The sequence below is a fragment of the Lagenorhynchus albirostris genome, chromosome 12 (assembly GCF_949774975.1).
Source record: "Lagenorhynchus albirostris chromosome 12, mLagAlb1.1, whole genome shotgun sequence".
Lineage (NCBI taxonomy): Eukaryota > Metazoa > Chordata > Mammalia > Artiodactyla > Delphinidae > Lagenorhynchus > Lagenorhynchus albirostris.
Genome location: NC_083106.1, coordinates 26,341,018 through 26,356,815, shown reverse-complemented (window position 1 = coordinate 26,356,815; position 15,798 = coordinate 26,341,018). Strand labels below are relative to the sequence as shown.

The window sequence follows — 15,798 nt, the reverse complement described above, 5'->3', positions numbered from 1 at the left end:
ATACAGTAGAGCATGACTCTTTTCACCCCCGTTACCATAATCTTTGTTTAAATTCTTATCTTTTGCTTGAACTATTGCTAAAGTCTTAACTGGCCTCCCCATTTCCAATCTGTTTTCCAGTTTGTGTTGCCAGAAGATCTTTTAAAATGAAAACTTGGTCATCTAATTTCTCACATTAGAAAACTTTGACGGTTCCCCATTGTTTACGTTACAGTAGAAGTCAAATTCCCTTGGTATTGCACACAAGACTCTTCATGAACCAACACAATATTCTAGTCTCTCCGTCCAATACTCTTCACCATACCCCTTTCATCTGGGCAGGCTGATACCTGGCAGCCACAATCTCCTATGGGTCATGCTGTTTTAGGTCTCCTGTTATTCCTGCTCCTATAATGACCTCCACCTCCTTGTCTATTTAAAGAAAACCTTATCATCATTTACACAAACATTACTTGTTTTCTGAAGGTTTTTCTCCCATCCCCCATCTTCCAGCACTGACAATTCCTTTTAAAAATAGCCCCTATATATTTCTCATAGCATCTACGGTTTTTTGATTACACTTAACTGATGACACAAACTATATCGTATTGCATTTGAATCCCCAGTGCCTAGCACTGTACTTTGTGTATAAAGTGGCCATATGACTAGGTTTGTACCTGTTGACCTGGCTTAATTATTAACTGCACTCTCTTTTATTCTCAGAAGGGTCTTGTTTAACAGATAAGCAATATATGGCCACCCTCTACATGGTATATGCCTGGTAAATATTTGAATGGATGAAGGAGCCTTCGTTTTCAGCTCTGGCATCTGAGCACTTACTACTATACAATAAATATAGGAAGAATTTTAAAAAAATTTTAAGTTAGTTTCTTACGATGTTTTTTGCCTTAGCTTGACTACCGCTGATTTAACTTTGCTTTAATTTACCTCGGGCAACACGGCGCTCAATTGCCTTCTGGGCTCGCAGCACGGTTTCAGACTTTGCTGTAACTTGTCTCATTTTGTAATCATCAGCCACATTTCCTGATGCCAGGCTTTCAAAAGGTCAATAAATCAATAAAAACCAGATAGCCCGCAGTGGAGGCTGATATGTAAAAACAAAAGGTGTCAGAATCACCACCTAACTCTCAGAAATACTGCCCTCACGTCTACTTCGTCACAGCGGGCGCCAAGCATCTGTTTTGCCCAAGACAAAAATGGCCTCCGTCAGAGTCAATTCCCTTTCCTTTGCGGACCAATCGAAACCTAGCATTCAGGGCACCCAGTGTCCTCACTTCCGTCTCAGCTTCTAGGATCTCTAATTCTCTTAGCGAGTCCGGACCGGTCGCCTCCAGCTCGGAAGGGCTTCGGCGGTTGGGGCGGCCAGGCACGCAGGCGGCGGGCGGGATGAGCGCGGCGCGTGGCGGAGCGGTGCGGACGCTGCGGGTGACCGGCCGCCACGGCTATGCAGCCGAGTTTTCCCCGTACTTGCCGGGCCGCCTGGCCTGCGCCACCGCGCAGCACTACGGCATCGCGGGTGAGGCCGGGCCGCGCTGAGCCGCCGGGGCGGGGGCGGGTCCCAGCTGAGCGCCAGCTCCCTCTGGTGGTCCAAAACCACTTCCGACAGTAGACGGCGCCAGAAAAGAACACCAGGGGAAGCAGAGGAGGAACGCCTGGCTCCCTGACCGCCTTTGTCCAGGGTGGGGAGTTGGTTTAGAGTCGAGTCCATCATCTTTTCCAGTTACAGTGCGGAAGTAGCGTGTGGAAGATGCCTAGTGCCCCTAGTCCTTATGCCTTAGAGCGCACCGACACCATCGCCCCTAGTGACACACACCCCTCCAGGTACACGTGGCCCTGCGGAGAGCGGGCTGAACCTGTGGGGCCCCTTCTACCGGTCAGACGGGACCAACAGCTCTTGGAAGACGGTCTGCAGGGTCACCCCAGTACCCACTAATTGGACCACATTCCCCACAGGCTGCATTCCGGCTGTGCGTCTTAAGGATGCTCCTGAGCAGACGCCAGGAGTTTCCCCGCAAGTGCCAACACGAAATTGTTCACGTTCTTTTCTCGCTTTTTCTTGTCTCCGGAGGAATACAAACATTTGCAGGCAGTTAAGAGGTTCAGGTTAATGGTCTCTGGTCCTGGACTAGGTTGAAAGGCGGGGTTCTATTCTTGACTTACCATCTCGTAGCTGTTGTATACGTACTGAAGGTCTATGAAAAAATTCATTGCATAATGTCAGCTCTCGACAGTATTTTTTGTTGGGTCCTACAGTGATTTAGTGATTTCTGAAACAGAGAGGGAGAGAAATATTTGCCTTAATATTTTCACCATTAGCTTTTAGTGGTTGCAAATTCAGGTTTACAATACTTGCCTACCATTTAGGTTGAAGACTCGTGAGTTTGTAATGATATTTTAAATTAGGTCCTTAAAAAAAACGCCTTAAGAGGAATTGATACTTTTTTTAAGTCAGTCATATTTAATAGTTTTCTTTCCTTCAACCCAATAACAAATATAACTTTTAAAATATGCTGATCCTTTAGTAAAATAATTCCTCTTTGGTAGATAATGATATGTTGTGTTCAGCATTTTACCACCAAGTACGTGGTGAGTTCCAGTAGGCATTTTGTTTTAAAATTCCATGCTGAATTTATTTTATTTTATTTTTAAAGTATGGAACCAGTACTCTTTATTTATTTTATTTTTTAAAAAATAAATTTATTTATTTTTGGCTGCATTGGGTCTTCGTTGCTGTGCTCGAGCTTTCTTTAGTTGCACCAAGAGGGGGCTACTCTTTGTTGCGGTGCACAGGCTTCTCATTGCTGTGGCTTCTCTTGTGGAGCGTGGGCTCTAGGTGCACGGGCTGGGTAGTTGTGGCTTGCCGGCTCTAGAGCACAGGCTCAGTAGTTGTGGTGCACGGGCTTAGTTGTTCCGTGGCATGTGGGATCTTCCTGGACCAGGGATTGAACCAATGTCCCCTGCATTGGCAGGGAGATTCTTAACCAGTGTGCCACCAGGGAAGTCCCAGAAGGTATTGTAGATTTATTGTGAAGGCAGTGTGATGTAGAAGATACACAATCACTGGGGTCTGTTAGCCTGAGGTTTCTCACCTGTAAATAGGGATGATAACACCTGTTTGGAAGGTTTGTGTGCCTGTCATCCTGCCTGGCCATAGAGTATGCACTTAAATATCTCTCCCCTGTTAGAGCTGTGTCTGGATTCCAAGCATAGGTGAGATGGTAAGCTTAATATTTAATTAAGCACAATGTAGAGAGAGAGACAGAAATGGAGAGCACGGTCCTGATCATTTTGTATACATGGCCTCAAGTAACTTGAAATTTGTGACTGTAAAATTAGGTACTCAGTACTTGATACCTCTTTGCCTTGACATGGTCCCCCAGCGGGTTCAACAGCATGACCTCAGCATTTTTCTCCTTAGGCTGTGGAACCCTGCTAATACTGGATCAAAATGAATCTGGGCTTAGGCTTTTTAGAAGGTAAGATGACTCTAACTATTAAACTTATATGTGTTCTCTGTTGCTTTTAAGACCTTAATAGAATTAGTTTTGAATCTTTGTGATCAATAAGATGTTTTAATTTGCCGTATAAAAGAACCTTCAGGATTTGCATAGTATAGAGCTTATTTTTGCCATGAACTTGTGATTATGTCACTTTTCTTCTAAAGCTCTTGTCTCTTAGTATTCACTTATACATTGTAAAACTTAAACATAAAAAAATGTGAGCTAGTTGGTATACTGTTTGACATTCCTATCTTTGCTTTCTTCTTAATGTACTTTAGCTTTACTCATTCAGGAGCTAATTATCCATTTTGTGGATTATCGCTTCTTTCCCTTTCTTCTTTCCATGCCTGTCTTGTCTGTGTGACTGTTAGACTCATTAACGTCTCCATCAGAGTTAGTCAAGGGTAGAGAAAGGAAAGGAAATTTCATCAGAAAATAACTACCTGCTGATAGCTCAGGTGAAAGATTTATGGGAAACACTGAAATTATTGATCTAAATTAGTACTTTCAAGTGCTTGTTCTTCCCTCCTATGAAACACAGAAAGCAGTGAGCACCCAGGTGTGGCAGCATGTCCTCATGTAAATGGTGCCGTATTTCTAGTTGGGAGCCCTGATTTTAACCTAGCTGTGCAGTTTTCTGGCTGTGTGACTGGGCTGTTCTTTTAAGCTCTCTGAAGTTGTTTCTGAATCTGGCAAGTGGCTGCTCTACGAATCTCCCATATTTGTGAAGCCCATGTGAGATAATGTGAGTTAAAATAGGTGATAAACTGTAAAAAAAAAAAAAAAAGCAATGATTGTTATTTTATGTTCAGCTGCCTATGTAACTAGATTTTTTTGTTTTAATTTTCCTGGTGTAGCTTTGACTGGAACGATGGTTTGTTTGACGTGACCTGGAGTGAGAATAATGAGCATATCCTGGTCACCTGTAGTGGTGATGGCTCGTTACAGCTCTGGGACACTGCCAGAGCCACAGGGCCACTGCAGGTCTACAAGGAACACACTCAGGAGGTAGGAAGGGAATCTTTCTGGGCTGATTGTTTTTCTTTGGTTGAAATCCATTTGGGGGTGGAAACATGGGGAGATGTCTTCAGGGGACAAGAAGTTTAAGCTTTAGTGTTTCTTGTACATGTGTACATGTTAGATGTCACTTGTTATTTGATTATTCAAACATAAAGTACCTTTTAGCCTAAGGAGCTGGAAAAGAAGAAAAGGTCAGGCTTCTCATTAGTCAGTAAAAACACCTCCGGCAGGAAGTATACCGTGGCGCCGGTTCCTCCAGAGGCGCATCGCTTTCTTTACGCTGTAAGGAAGGATATGCCTCCATATGCTGCCTTAAGATAGAGGTAGGTGGACTTTTCACAGAGACATCGTAAGATTGCCTTTAGGACTTCACTATGATTCCTAAGGATTTTCAGAATATATGGAAGCAAGAGCTTGAAATACTGACTATAAGGCAGAGCTTACCGAAGAAGTTTAAAAACTAAATCTCTTACATGTGCTAGATATCGTGTGTGTGTATGGGTAGCATAGAGAATAGTTTGGCCTTCAGTCATATTAAAATACATATATACTTTTCATGAACATGATGGTAAAGACATTCTCTTTTGGTGTTTTACCTTAAATGTTTTAAGAATTTTCTCAAGGTAGCAATAGATGCTTCAAATGAAAACTTGCAAATTTACTTTCAAATTTGTGCCTGGCTCATGGAAAGACCTCAGTAAATGCTTATTAGGTGCAAGAATGTTAGTCTCTTGTAATAATAGACACATAATAGGTTATGTGAGGATTCTAGACATCATTTTTATAGTTCTAGCTATTAAAAATGAATATCTCTAAGATCTGACTGAAAATAATAGAAAATTTTAGTTCCTCCATTTCATTGTAAAGGAGGCTCTTTGAATAAATGTAGTTATAAATGATCGTGTTTTCATAGAACCACTGAATACCAAGACAACTTTGGTAAAGGAGGAACTTTAGTTTCAGCATGTTCAGTGCAAAAATCCCCACAAAGCAGCATGTCCAAAATTCAGACATTTTGGTACCTTCATGATTTTTGCCATTTTCTTATACCACTTAGATTATGATTAACTTAATGTTTTTCTTTCTTTTTTTTTTTCTCTTTTCTTTTTTTCTTTCTTTTTTAAAAATATTTTTCCTCTCAAAAGTTTTCTTTCTTTTTCTTAAATCTTTGGGCCTTGTATTGCTTATCTATATAAATTCTAGGGCTGTAGCTAACAAATCGTGAAATAATATATCCAGTTTTATTAAATGGTAGATACTGATTTAATGTTTTCCTTTAAATGAACTTTACATAGTTATTTCACTTATTCTAAAACAGCACATATTCATGAAACCATGGAATTGATAGCTTAGTATGTACATTTATTTCATGTATGGTAAAATAAATTTATAACGAATAAAATAAAATGTATGTACCAGTTAAAATCATCTCTTGTACAACCAATGGTGTTTGTACTGCTACTACTCTGGAAAATACTGTTCGAGAATGTTCCGTGTGATGGTCACGCAGTCTTTACTTCAGCTCAGTGAAAGTGAATTTCACTATCTCATGTGATAATTTATTTGACTTTTTGATTGCTCTATTGGTTAGATAATTGCTCTCTTAGGCCTAAATCTACCTTCAATATCAATGAACCGTTGCTTCAAATTCCTTTCTCTGACATGGTGAGACCAAGTGCAGTCCCTCTTTTCCAGGAGAATCCTTGAAAATCGCTGTCATGCCCCCTGTAAGTCTTCCCTCTTCCAGACTGTACATTTGTAGTTCTTTCGACCTGTCCTCAGGTTACACGGTCTCTATATCTTTCACCCTCCTGGTAAACTCCTTTGGGTGATCTCTTGTTTTACAGTGTTGCTTTTAATGTTGTAAAACCTGATTTATTCCAGAAATGTGTTTATTAGTGCTGAGCTTTATATGACTTCACCACCATGATCTTGAGCCTCTGTTTCTAATGATATTACCTAACATGGCTGTGCATTTTCCTTAGCCACGTTGTAGTGCTGGGTTACTTTCAGTCCACTTGTAAAGATCTTTGTACTATTGTTAAACCAGTGGTTTACATCATTCTATAATTATGTAGCTGGTTTTTTGAACTGAAGACTTATTTATTGTTTGTTTTTTCAGACTGTTGTTCTAGGTTGTCCTTCTTCATTTTCTTGTCAAATGCAATTTTTTTTTTTTTTTTTTTTGCGGTATGTGGGCCTCTCACTGTTGTGGCCTCTCCTGTCGCGGAGCACAGGCTCTGGACACGCAGGCTCAACGGCCATGGCTCACGGACCCAGCCGCTCTGCGGCATGTGGGATCTTCCCGGACCGGGACATGAACCCGTGTCCCCTGCATCGGCAGGCGGACTCTCAACCACTGCGCCACCAGGGAAGCCCTCAAATGCAATTTTAGATAAGCATTTTGTATCAGTTAGATGCCTTGGCTGTTACCATAAGAGAAAACCAAACTAAAAGTGCTTTCAACGATCTGAGTTTTTTTTTTTTTTTTTTGCGTTATGTGGGCCTCTCACTGTCGTGGCCTCTCTCGCTGCGGAGCACAGGCTCCGGACATGCTGGCTCAGCGGCCATGGCTTATGGGCCTAGCCGCTCTGCGGCATGTGGGATCCTCCCGGACCAGGGCACGAACCCGTGTCCCCTGCATCGGCAGGCGGACTCTCAACCACTGCGCCACCAGGGAAGCCCGATCTGAGTTTTTTTATTTCACATAACCAAGGATATGGAGCTGGGAATGGGTCCAGGTTTGTTTAATTTAGGCTTGGCAATGTCATCAGATACCCGGGTTTCTCCTGCCTTTCCGCTCTGCTCTCCTCGGTGGGTTTCTTTCTTCTAACGCTCCACAGAATTCCAGTTATCATCTCATCACATGCCCAGTCGTAACTCTGTCACTTGTGAGGGAAACAAGTCACCACTCGTACTTTCATCTAAGTAAGATTCACCCCTGGGATGAGGAAAGGACAGAGCTTTTCCTGAAGGGCAAAACTGGGGCTCTGTGAGCAAGGAGAAAGGGAGATTGGTGGTTGGGGAGTCCCCATCACTATGTGCCACAATATTACTTCTTGTCTTTCTCACGATTGTTAGTAAAAGTTGAACCACACCAAGGCGGATGACGAGCAGAGAACTGTAGGACCCTCAGAAAGGTTGTCCTCCATGAGATTGTTAAAGAATTTCTGGTGATCAATCTAAAGCTCAGTAGTATTATACCAAATATTTGGCATTTTTCATTAAAGAGAAATACGGCATTTATTTAAAGTTTGTCTCTTATACCAAATATGCAAAAACACTTAAAAGGATTGATTTAAGGTCAAATAGAGTTTTGAGGAGCTAATAAATATTTGTTGAATATTCAACAAATAGTGTTGAATGAAGTCCAACAGTCAGTTTTCAGATAGTCAGACAAGTACTTACTGAAGCAAAAAGGAAAATTCCAAGACCTAGATATATTTTAGGCCTTAAGGAATAAAGGTCCTGGTGAAATGAAAGAAAGAAAAACATGGAAGGTTTCCCTTTGCATGGCTTCTAAACTTAGCATCAAAGCAGGAATCGGATTCTTCTCTGTATTATTTAACTGCAGAGGCCGTTATGTCTTTTGAGCCCCATAAAATGCCTTCAGCTTAGGCTGCTGCTGAATATATAATAAGAATGGAAGAATAAGAAAATTTTAAAAAGTTCAGCAAGAAGGAGAAAAAAGAGAGTAATTGAGAATTTTGTTTCTGACTTCATGGCTTATAGCACTGTGCTGTTGAGAGTGAGTTAAAAGTGACTTTAAAGATGACAGACTCAGTTTAATATTCATTTCAGCATCTAATTCTCAGTGTTGTTATTACAGTTTTTTAAAATAGTTAAAATTTGTCTTCATTGTCAAATAGTGAGGCTTATCAGTTTGCTGAAAAATTTTAAAAGATATTTGATCCATTTAAAGTTTTTGATCATGAATTTATAAATAAAGGTAAAGAATCAAGGCATTTATCCTGCTTTTCCTGTATGAATTTCACTGTGGGGTAATCAAATCGTTGGTGCAGAAATTTTCTTGTAATAGAATTCTACCTAGTAAATGTAGAAGGGATAATAGAATTAGAAAATCACCATTTAGTAGCCCCTAATGAAATAATGACCCTAGGCAAGGGTTATCTGTGGATGCTAAAACCATTAATTTAAAAGTGACCCATCTTATGAACGATCTTAGGATCACCAGAAGTGGATCAACCAGAAATTACACACCTCCTAATACAATAGAAAGCTAAAAAAAAGATTGAACTGAATCAATCAAACCTCTAGATCTAACTTCCAATTTAAAGAAAATAGGAAGGGTAGAGGAAAAAGTTGAACACCACCATGAGGAAACAATTAGCCAAATCCAGAATGTATTTAGAACATTCCATAGGACCAATAACTTTGTTTCTTCAACAAGTAAATGTCATTGGTGGGGTAGGGGGACCTGAACCAAGGTGGGAAAGGGAACTTTCCTAGATTAGAAATAACTTAAGAGACATAACAGCTAAGTATAAAATATGGATTTTGTTTGGATCCTATTCAGATAAACCAACTATAAAAGGACGTTTCTGAGACAATCAGGGAACTATGAATATGGACTGAGTATTAGACGATGTTAGGAACTGTTGTTAATCTAAGATGTGAAAATGGCCTTGTGCTCATGTAAAAGGTGAAGACATTCTTTCTCCTGAAGTATTTGTGAGTGAAATGGTCTGATGTTAAAATACTCCAGTAAGTAATGGAACAGATGAAACAGGATGGGTAAAATATTGATAATTATGGAAGGTATGTGATGGATACCTGGGGATTTATTATGCTATTCTCTCTACTCTTATGTGCATTTTAAAATATCTATAATGAAAAAAAATTTAAATTTCACATTAAAAGAAATATGTAGCCCTTTCTTTTTTTTTTTTTGTGGTACGTGGGCCTCTCACTGTTGCGGCCTCTCCCGTTGCAGAGCACAGGCTCCAGACGCACAGTCCCAACGGCCATGGCCCACGGGCCCAGCTGCTCCGCGGCATGTGGGATCCTCCCGGACCGGGGCACGAACCCGCGTCCTCTGCATCGGCAGGCGGACTCCCAACCACTGCTCCACCAGGGAAGCCCTGTAGCCCTTTCTAATCGCTCAGTAATTAAAAGTCCGTGTCCCTTTCCTTTGTATTGATACAGATAAGTATGAACATTCTGGACACAGTTTTTATTTGATGATTTTTAATTAAATAGACCAACTTAAAAAGGGCAATGCTGTACAGTAGATTAAAAATGAGCTCTTTGGGAATTGGATTCAGTAATAAAATTTGTCCTCCTCAAACTGTGGTTCTGATGAAGTTCAGATTTCATAAAGCAGCACAAAATATTCTTCAGTGTTTTTCATTTTTCTTTGTGTAGTTTCCCAATTAATTTTCTTCAATTTTCTTTCTACCAAGAGTAATTTCATTAAGATAGGCCTTTAGAGGACCCTGCTTTTAAAGCATAGCTGCATATCTCTCTTCTTTTTATATTTCCCGTATCCACTATTTGAGTGGGAGTGGAGGGGGGAATTGGGAATAGGGAAAAGACGTAAGAGTAGACTAATGTGAGATGTGCTTTCTAGTCTCCCGCCCTTGTTATTATTTTCTAGTGTTCTTACTTTACATTATTTTTCTTAGTAGTTTTTAAAAAATCACAACCTGAAATTGTGTATTTATACTTACAGCCTATCTTCCCTTGCTAAAGTATAAGACCCATGAAGGCTGGGGCTTTTATCTGTCTTGTCTAACACTATACTCTCCCTCCCACATGCCTTGTTCGTAGTAAGTGCTTAATAAATATGTATTGAATAGTTATGTGACTTGAGGTTGGGATAATGGAATCTAGTCATCCTTTTTCAGCTGTCTCCCAAACATCTCTCTGGTTGTAAACTTTTTTCAGGGCTTGAGGTTAATGCCCAAACCCTGTTCTTCCTAGACATTTCCACTTGACTGTCAGGCTGTCACCGCAAACTCACTGTGTCTAAAATTACACATTATCTCCCTTCCTCCAGTCGTCCAGCTTTGTTAATGCCACCGTCACTGACAGTTCTGAGGCACAAAACCTTGGTGTTATCTTGCAGTCATTCACTAGTCCTATAATCCCTAGGGTGCTTTATGTCCCCGTTTATGTCTTTGGGGGAGTTTCTGGTCACTATTTTCACCTCTGCTTTCTTTTTTTTTTATTGACATTTTAGCCAGCCCTCAGGGCCCTGCTAGGATGCTCTCTTCTGGGCATCAAGCTGAATTTTCCATCCCTCCAGCTTTTGTATTTATGGTCTACAGTTTTCATTTTTTTGTTTTAAACACAATATCCTGGCTTATACTGTTAGTTTCTTTCCCATGTCCTAGTATATTAAACACAGTAAAACAAACAAACAAAAAGTATATGTTGATTGAGTCACCTTTATTTCCTTCTTTTTTATCCCATTTTTAACCTCACCATGTATGTCCTATGCTTGATTTTGTCCTAGACCCTGGTGCTTGCCACTTTGTTATGAGTCACATAGAAGAGCTGGCAGCAGCCCTGGTATCAGCATAGTTTTCTTACGTCGTGTCTCTTGTTCTCACTGGGGCTGGGTTCTCTCTGAGCCCGCGGAGGCTCTTGCAGTTTTAAAAGGTGAGAAGTTGTCAGGTTTCAAGTCCTCTGTCATGTTGGAAGTGTGTAGAGGTAGAGGAGTCTGAACTAATGATGTTATCTTTTAATTGTATTTGTTCAGTTATCCTCTAAAATGAAAACAGTAGCTCTTTATAACTACTTAGCAACAGCACAGGTTGTGGAGATAAATTTGGTTGGTTAAATCATTTTAACTCAGTTTCTTGAGTGCCTGTTATATTGCAATGAGCATGAACAAAATGGTTCTGTTTATGATGGTTCTTCCAGAATATAGCAGGTGTGGCAGTTATTTAACACTGAATTTAGTGAAGCATGGTGCATGCTGAACTAGGAGTAGGTGTAAGATGCTGTGGAGTGCACAGAAGGCAGCATCTGACGCCTCGATGCCTGAGGGGTTCATCAGGGAGGCTTACTTCACAGAAGATTTAAAGGGGCTGAGTCTTGACAGATGAGCGGGGGTTCACCAAGTAGATAGATAGGTAGGGGCTTTAATATGGGTATGGATAATCCATGAAAACAAAATGCAATCAGTCTGGGCCCAAATGGAGCTCCAGTGAAGGGCGATACCAACAAGGGCAGGGTTTTGTTTCCTTAATATCACAGTGCAAGGTCACTGAAAAGTTCCATTTTAAAGCGCCGTCATGCAACATATCGTAGAGACAGCCTAGCATCATGATTGAGGTGGACTCTGCGATTAGGCTGCCCAGGTTCAGACTTCAGCTCTGCAGCTTACCAGCTGTGGGAATTTGGACAAGTTACTTAACCTCTTTGGGCCTTGGCACGGTATCTACTGCACAAAAGTGAAGATGAAATGAGATAAAATATGTAAAGTGCTTATGACAACATCTGGCAAACAGTAGGTGCTCAATAAAGATTTCCTATTGTGGTTATTTTTGACTGTTCACATCAGCTTGGAGCAGGGGTTGGCCAGTTAGTACTCGTGGGCCAAAGCCAAATCCAGCCCACTCTCTCATTTGTAAAGTTTTATTGGAACACAGCCATGCCCGTTTATTAAGTATCATCTGTGGCTACTTTGTGCTCTACAAGGCTGAGTTTAGTAGTTGTGACAGAGACAAATGGCCCATAGTATATTTATTATGAATATAATAAATATATTAATATAGTTATTATATAAATATTTAAGGCCTAAAATATTTATATGGCCCTTTACAGAAGAAGCTTGCTGAGCCCTGGCCTAGAGGGTAAAATCAACCTCTTTGGGTCTCAAGCTCTTCCCTGATTGCTTCCGAGCCTGCCTTTTTCCATCCATAACTGACAGATGGCTGCAGCAGCACTTTGGATTTTGCTGACCTTTCTGTATACTTTATGAGCTACTCTCTGTTGCTGGATCATGATTTCTTCAGTGTTCCAGCTGCTTTTCTCTCTTGTGCAAGAATATGGGCCGCAGCAGGGCCAGATCTGGGTGGTGAAACACTCACCTTAGTACATAATTTAAGTACATAATTTAAGGGGGCCCCAAAAGCTCAGTAGTCAAGATAAATAATCTCTTAATGCCGTATTTAAAAAATCAAAATTAATGTAAGAAAAATCTACGATGAACAAAATATCAAAGTTTTAAGTAAGGACATAATCGGTATTACTAATTATTTTTTGTTTTAAACTCAGGTTCCAACATGGCTAGGCATAGCACTAGGCAGCAGAGAACAGGGAATCCATACTTAAGCCACAACAAACCCCAGATAGTCATGCTTTCTGCATAAATATGGTAGAGTTTTTAGATTCAAAATAACCTGCTGGCTGATCACATTTAATGGCATACTCAGGTCCATGGCAGGACTACTTTTGTAAAGTTTAATTATACACATATTTGGTTGAACTTAGCTTCCAGTAGTGATCTGTATGTAATCCGTTGTATCAAATAACAGAATTAAAAGTATTTCCATAAGTTTTCATATAATTCATTTGAAGTGGTTTACTGAGAGCAGCATTGGATAACTAAAGCTGTTTACCAAGAGATCTGAAAGTATCACGTCATTCTGATAAGCTTTTTCAAAGAAAGACCAGAAAGGGATATTAATTGAATTTTAATGCTTTCTGATAAACATTGACCTGGCAAGCTTTTTTAGATGACTAACTTTCTAATCTGCTCTGACATTTCTTCAGGGTGCTGCAAACAGTGATTTGTTGGTAGGTTTAAAAATATGTATAATTTGTTTTAGTGAAGAAGGTTTTGGAAATATTCTGTAGGATCCTGCTAAAGTAGAATGGAGTCTTATCTGTTAAGGGTAAGGCTGGAGGAACGGACAAGATGACCTTTCCCTTTCTCAGACACCATATTGAGATTTGCAGGACTTTATTTGATGTTTCAACGAAGTGAATTAGTTGTTCTAACTGGCTGTCACTGTTACAAACAGATAAATGTAATAGTGAACTTGATGCTCTTTTGCATTCTAAATGACACTTTAAAATGTTTTTAGGTGTACAGTGTTGATTGGAGTCAAACCAGATGTGAACAGCTTGTGGTGTCTGGCTCGTGGGATCAAACTATCAAACTGGTATGTCCACATTACTGTATTTAAAACCAAATATTCCCTTCCTCAAAGCTTCCACTGAAGTTTTTTCTTTTCTGGAATATACTTCTATTGCTTTTCAGTTAGGCAGTAAATTTTCTTTTAAAAAAATATACTAAAGCATTTATTAGAATTTAAAATTTTCTAATCTTCTAGGTATAAACTGATAATTAGCTCAGTGTTGATTATTTTGGCCCCTTAAATATCATCTTGCTTTATATAAAAATAGACTTTTGGGCTTCCCTGGTGGCGCAGTGGTTGAGAGTCCGCCTGCCAATGCAGGGGACACTGGTTCGTGCCCCGGTCTGGGAGGATCCCACATGCCGCGGAGCGGCTGGGCCCGTGAGCCATGGCCACTGAGCCTGCGCGTCGGAGCCTGTGCTCCGCAACGGGAGAGGCCACAACAGTGAGAGGCCCGCACACCGCAAAAAAAAAAAAAAAAAAAAAAAAAAGACTTTAAAGAAATCCTTGAGATATGTATGTATATTGTGTGTGTATATAGATACATATATATGGTAATATAAAGCATAATGGATTTGCCTCTGTTAAGTAATTGACCTATTCATTTATTTGTAGTGGGATCCAACTGTTGGAAAGTCTCTGTGCACCTTTAGCGGCCATGAAAGTGTCATTTATAGCACGATCTGGTCGCCCCACATCCCTGGTTGCTTTGCTTCAGCCTCAGGTAAAGAATTCACTTACCAAAAGCGTTATTTGTAGGGAATGGTGGCCTCACTTTCCCCAGTAGGTGGCACTGTGTACCTTAGATTTGGAGAAGAAAAGGGACTACATTCCTATTTGAACTCTTGAGACTCTTTCATTCTTTCTCAGTCTCTAGGTAAGAATTAGCCTGGCCTGCTTCTAAACCTTTGACTTAACGTGTGCCTTTTTGGTGAGGTGAGAGGTAAGGGACAAAGTGAGGGCTTTGGCATCAGACTTGATTGAATTTGGAAACTCTCTTCAGTGGCCGATTGTGGGGCGTCAGGGTGATGCGATGGGTTTTCGCATCAGTAATACGGGGCTAAGAATGTCTAACTTACGGGGTTGTTGTCAGCATGAAATAAGGAAACATGTAAAATGTCTAGCACACAGTCAACCTCCTTTGCTTGATATTTACCCTCTTTTTAGGGATAGTCTCTTTAATTCATTGCCACTAAGCCATAGCAAGAATATGTTTGGTATGATCTTTTTTCCTAACTGTTTACTTTTGATTCATGTCAGCAATTCTAAGATAAAGCGGATACTTACATTTATATGTCTCTATGTTTTTTGTAGAGAAAAGTCATTTTACAGAAATTTAAAATTACACTTTGTACTGTTTGCATAAGGATTTACAAATTTGGTTTGTTGGCCGATTCCTAAATCATGTATAACCTGAACAATCTACTTTATATATAATTTGAAGAGAAACATTGCACAGTTTCTCTGCAGTGCCATTTAAAACAGCTTGGTCCACCTGCCAAATGGTCATTTAAATAGCTGTCCTCATCTTCACTCGCCGCTGGCTGCTCTGGAGTGGGTCTCCCCTGGCCATTGACCTTCTTCTCACACCCTGTAACCCTGCCGTCACAGCTCTTGTACTTTCCTCCTCTTACCTTTTCTTTCTGCCAGTCTATCCTGTCACCCTTCTGTTGTCCTGACTTTACATGAGCAAGTTCAGTGGAAGGGTCCTTCCATAAGGTGATGGGGAGTAGAAGCTGAGATAACAAGAATAACACTCCCTTCTTCCCATGGTTAGAAGGTAGAATCATTCCCAGTGGGGAAACAGTATGTTGGAAGGCATTTAGAGGTTATATTCATGTGGTTAAGGATATGGAATATTAATTCTCAGTGATATTGTAGTATCTGCCACAGTATGACTTTTCATACTGTGAATTTTATAAGCACAACTATTAATGAATAAGTATGGTTAATTAATGATTAATTAATGATTAATGGTCTGTCTTAGGCAGATCATAACCAGTTATAAATCTTTCAAAGTTGGGAACCAGTCTAGCTCCTTTTATTAGCTACTGAGCTGCTTTGCTTAGATGGCTTTATTTTTGGTTGCTTTATCAGAACAAAGGTTGAGTAACAGTTATAAGAATGTGTTAATTAATCATAAATATTTGTGGTGATTGACAAGA

General features: G+C 40.2%; 1 protein-coding gene across 2 annotated transcripts in view; it reads left to right on the top strand.

Moving 5' to 3' along the window:
• Nucleotides 1-1,303: 1,303 nt before the first annotated feature.
• The window catches only part of PEX7 (peroxisomal biogenesis factor 7), an 86,421-nt gene continuing 71,926 nt past the window's right edge, over nucleotides 1,304-15,798 (top strand). For both annotated transcript variants that reach the window (XM_060167340.1, XM_060167341.1), the window contains exons 1-5: nucleotides 1,304-1,516; nucleotides 3,419-3,476; nucleotides 4,358-4,508; nucleotides 13,580-13,657; nucleotides 14,249-14,357. In XM_060167340.1, the coding sequence (XP_060023323.1) occupies nucleotides 1,387-1,516; nucleotides 3,419-3,476; nucleotides 4,358-4,508; nucleotides 13,580-13,657; nucleotides 14,249-14,357 (526 nt within the window). In that variant the 5' untranslated portion in view covers nucleotides 1,304-1,386. The remainder of the gene's footprint in view (nucleotides 1,517-3,418; nucleotides 3,477-4,357; nucleotides 4,509-13,579; nucleotides 13,658-14,248; nucleotides 14,358-15,798) is intronic.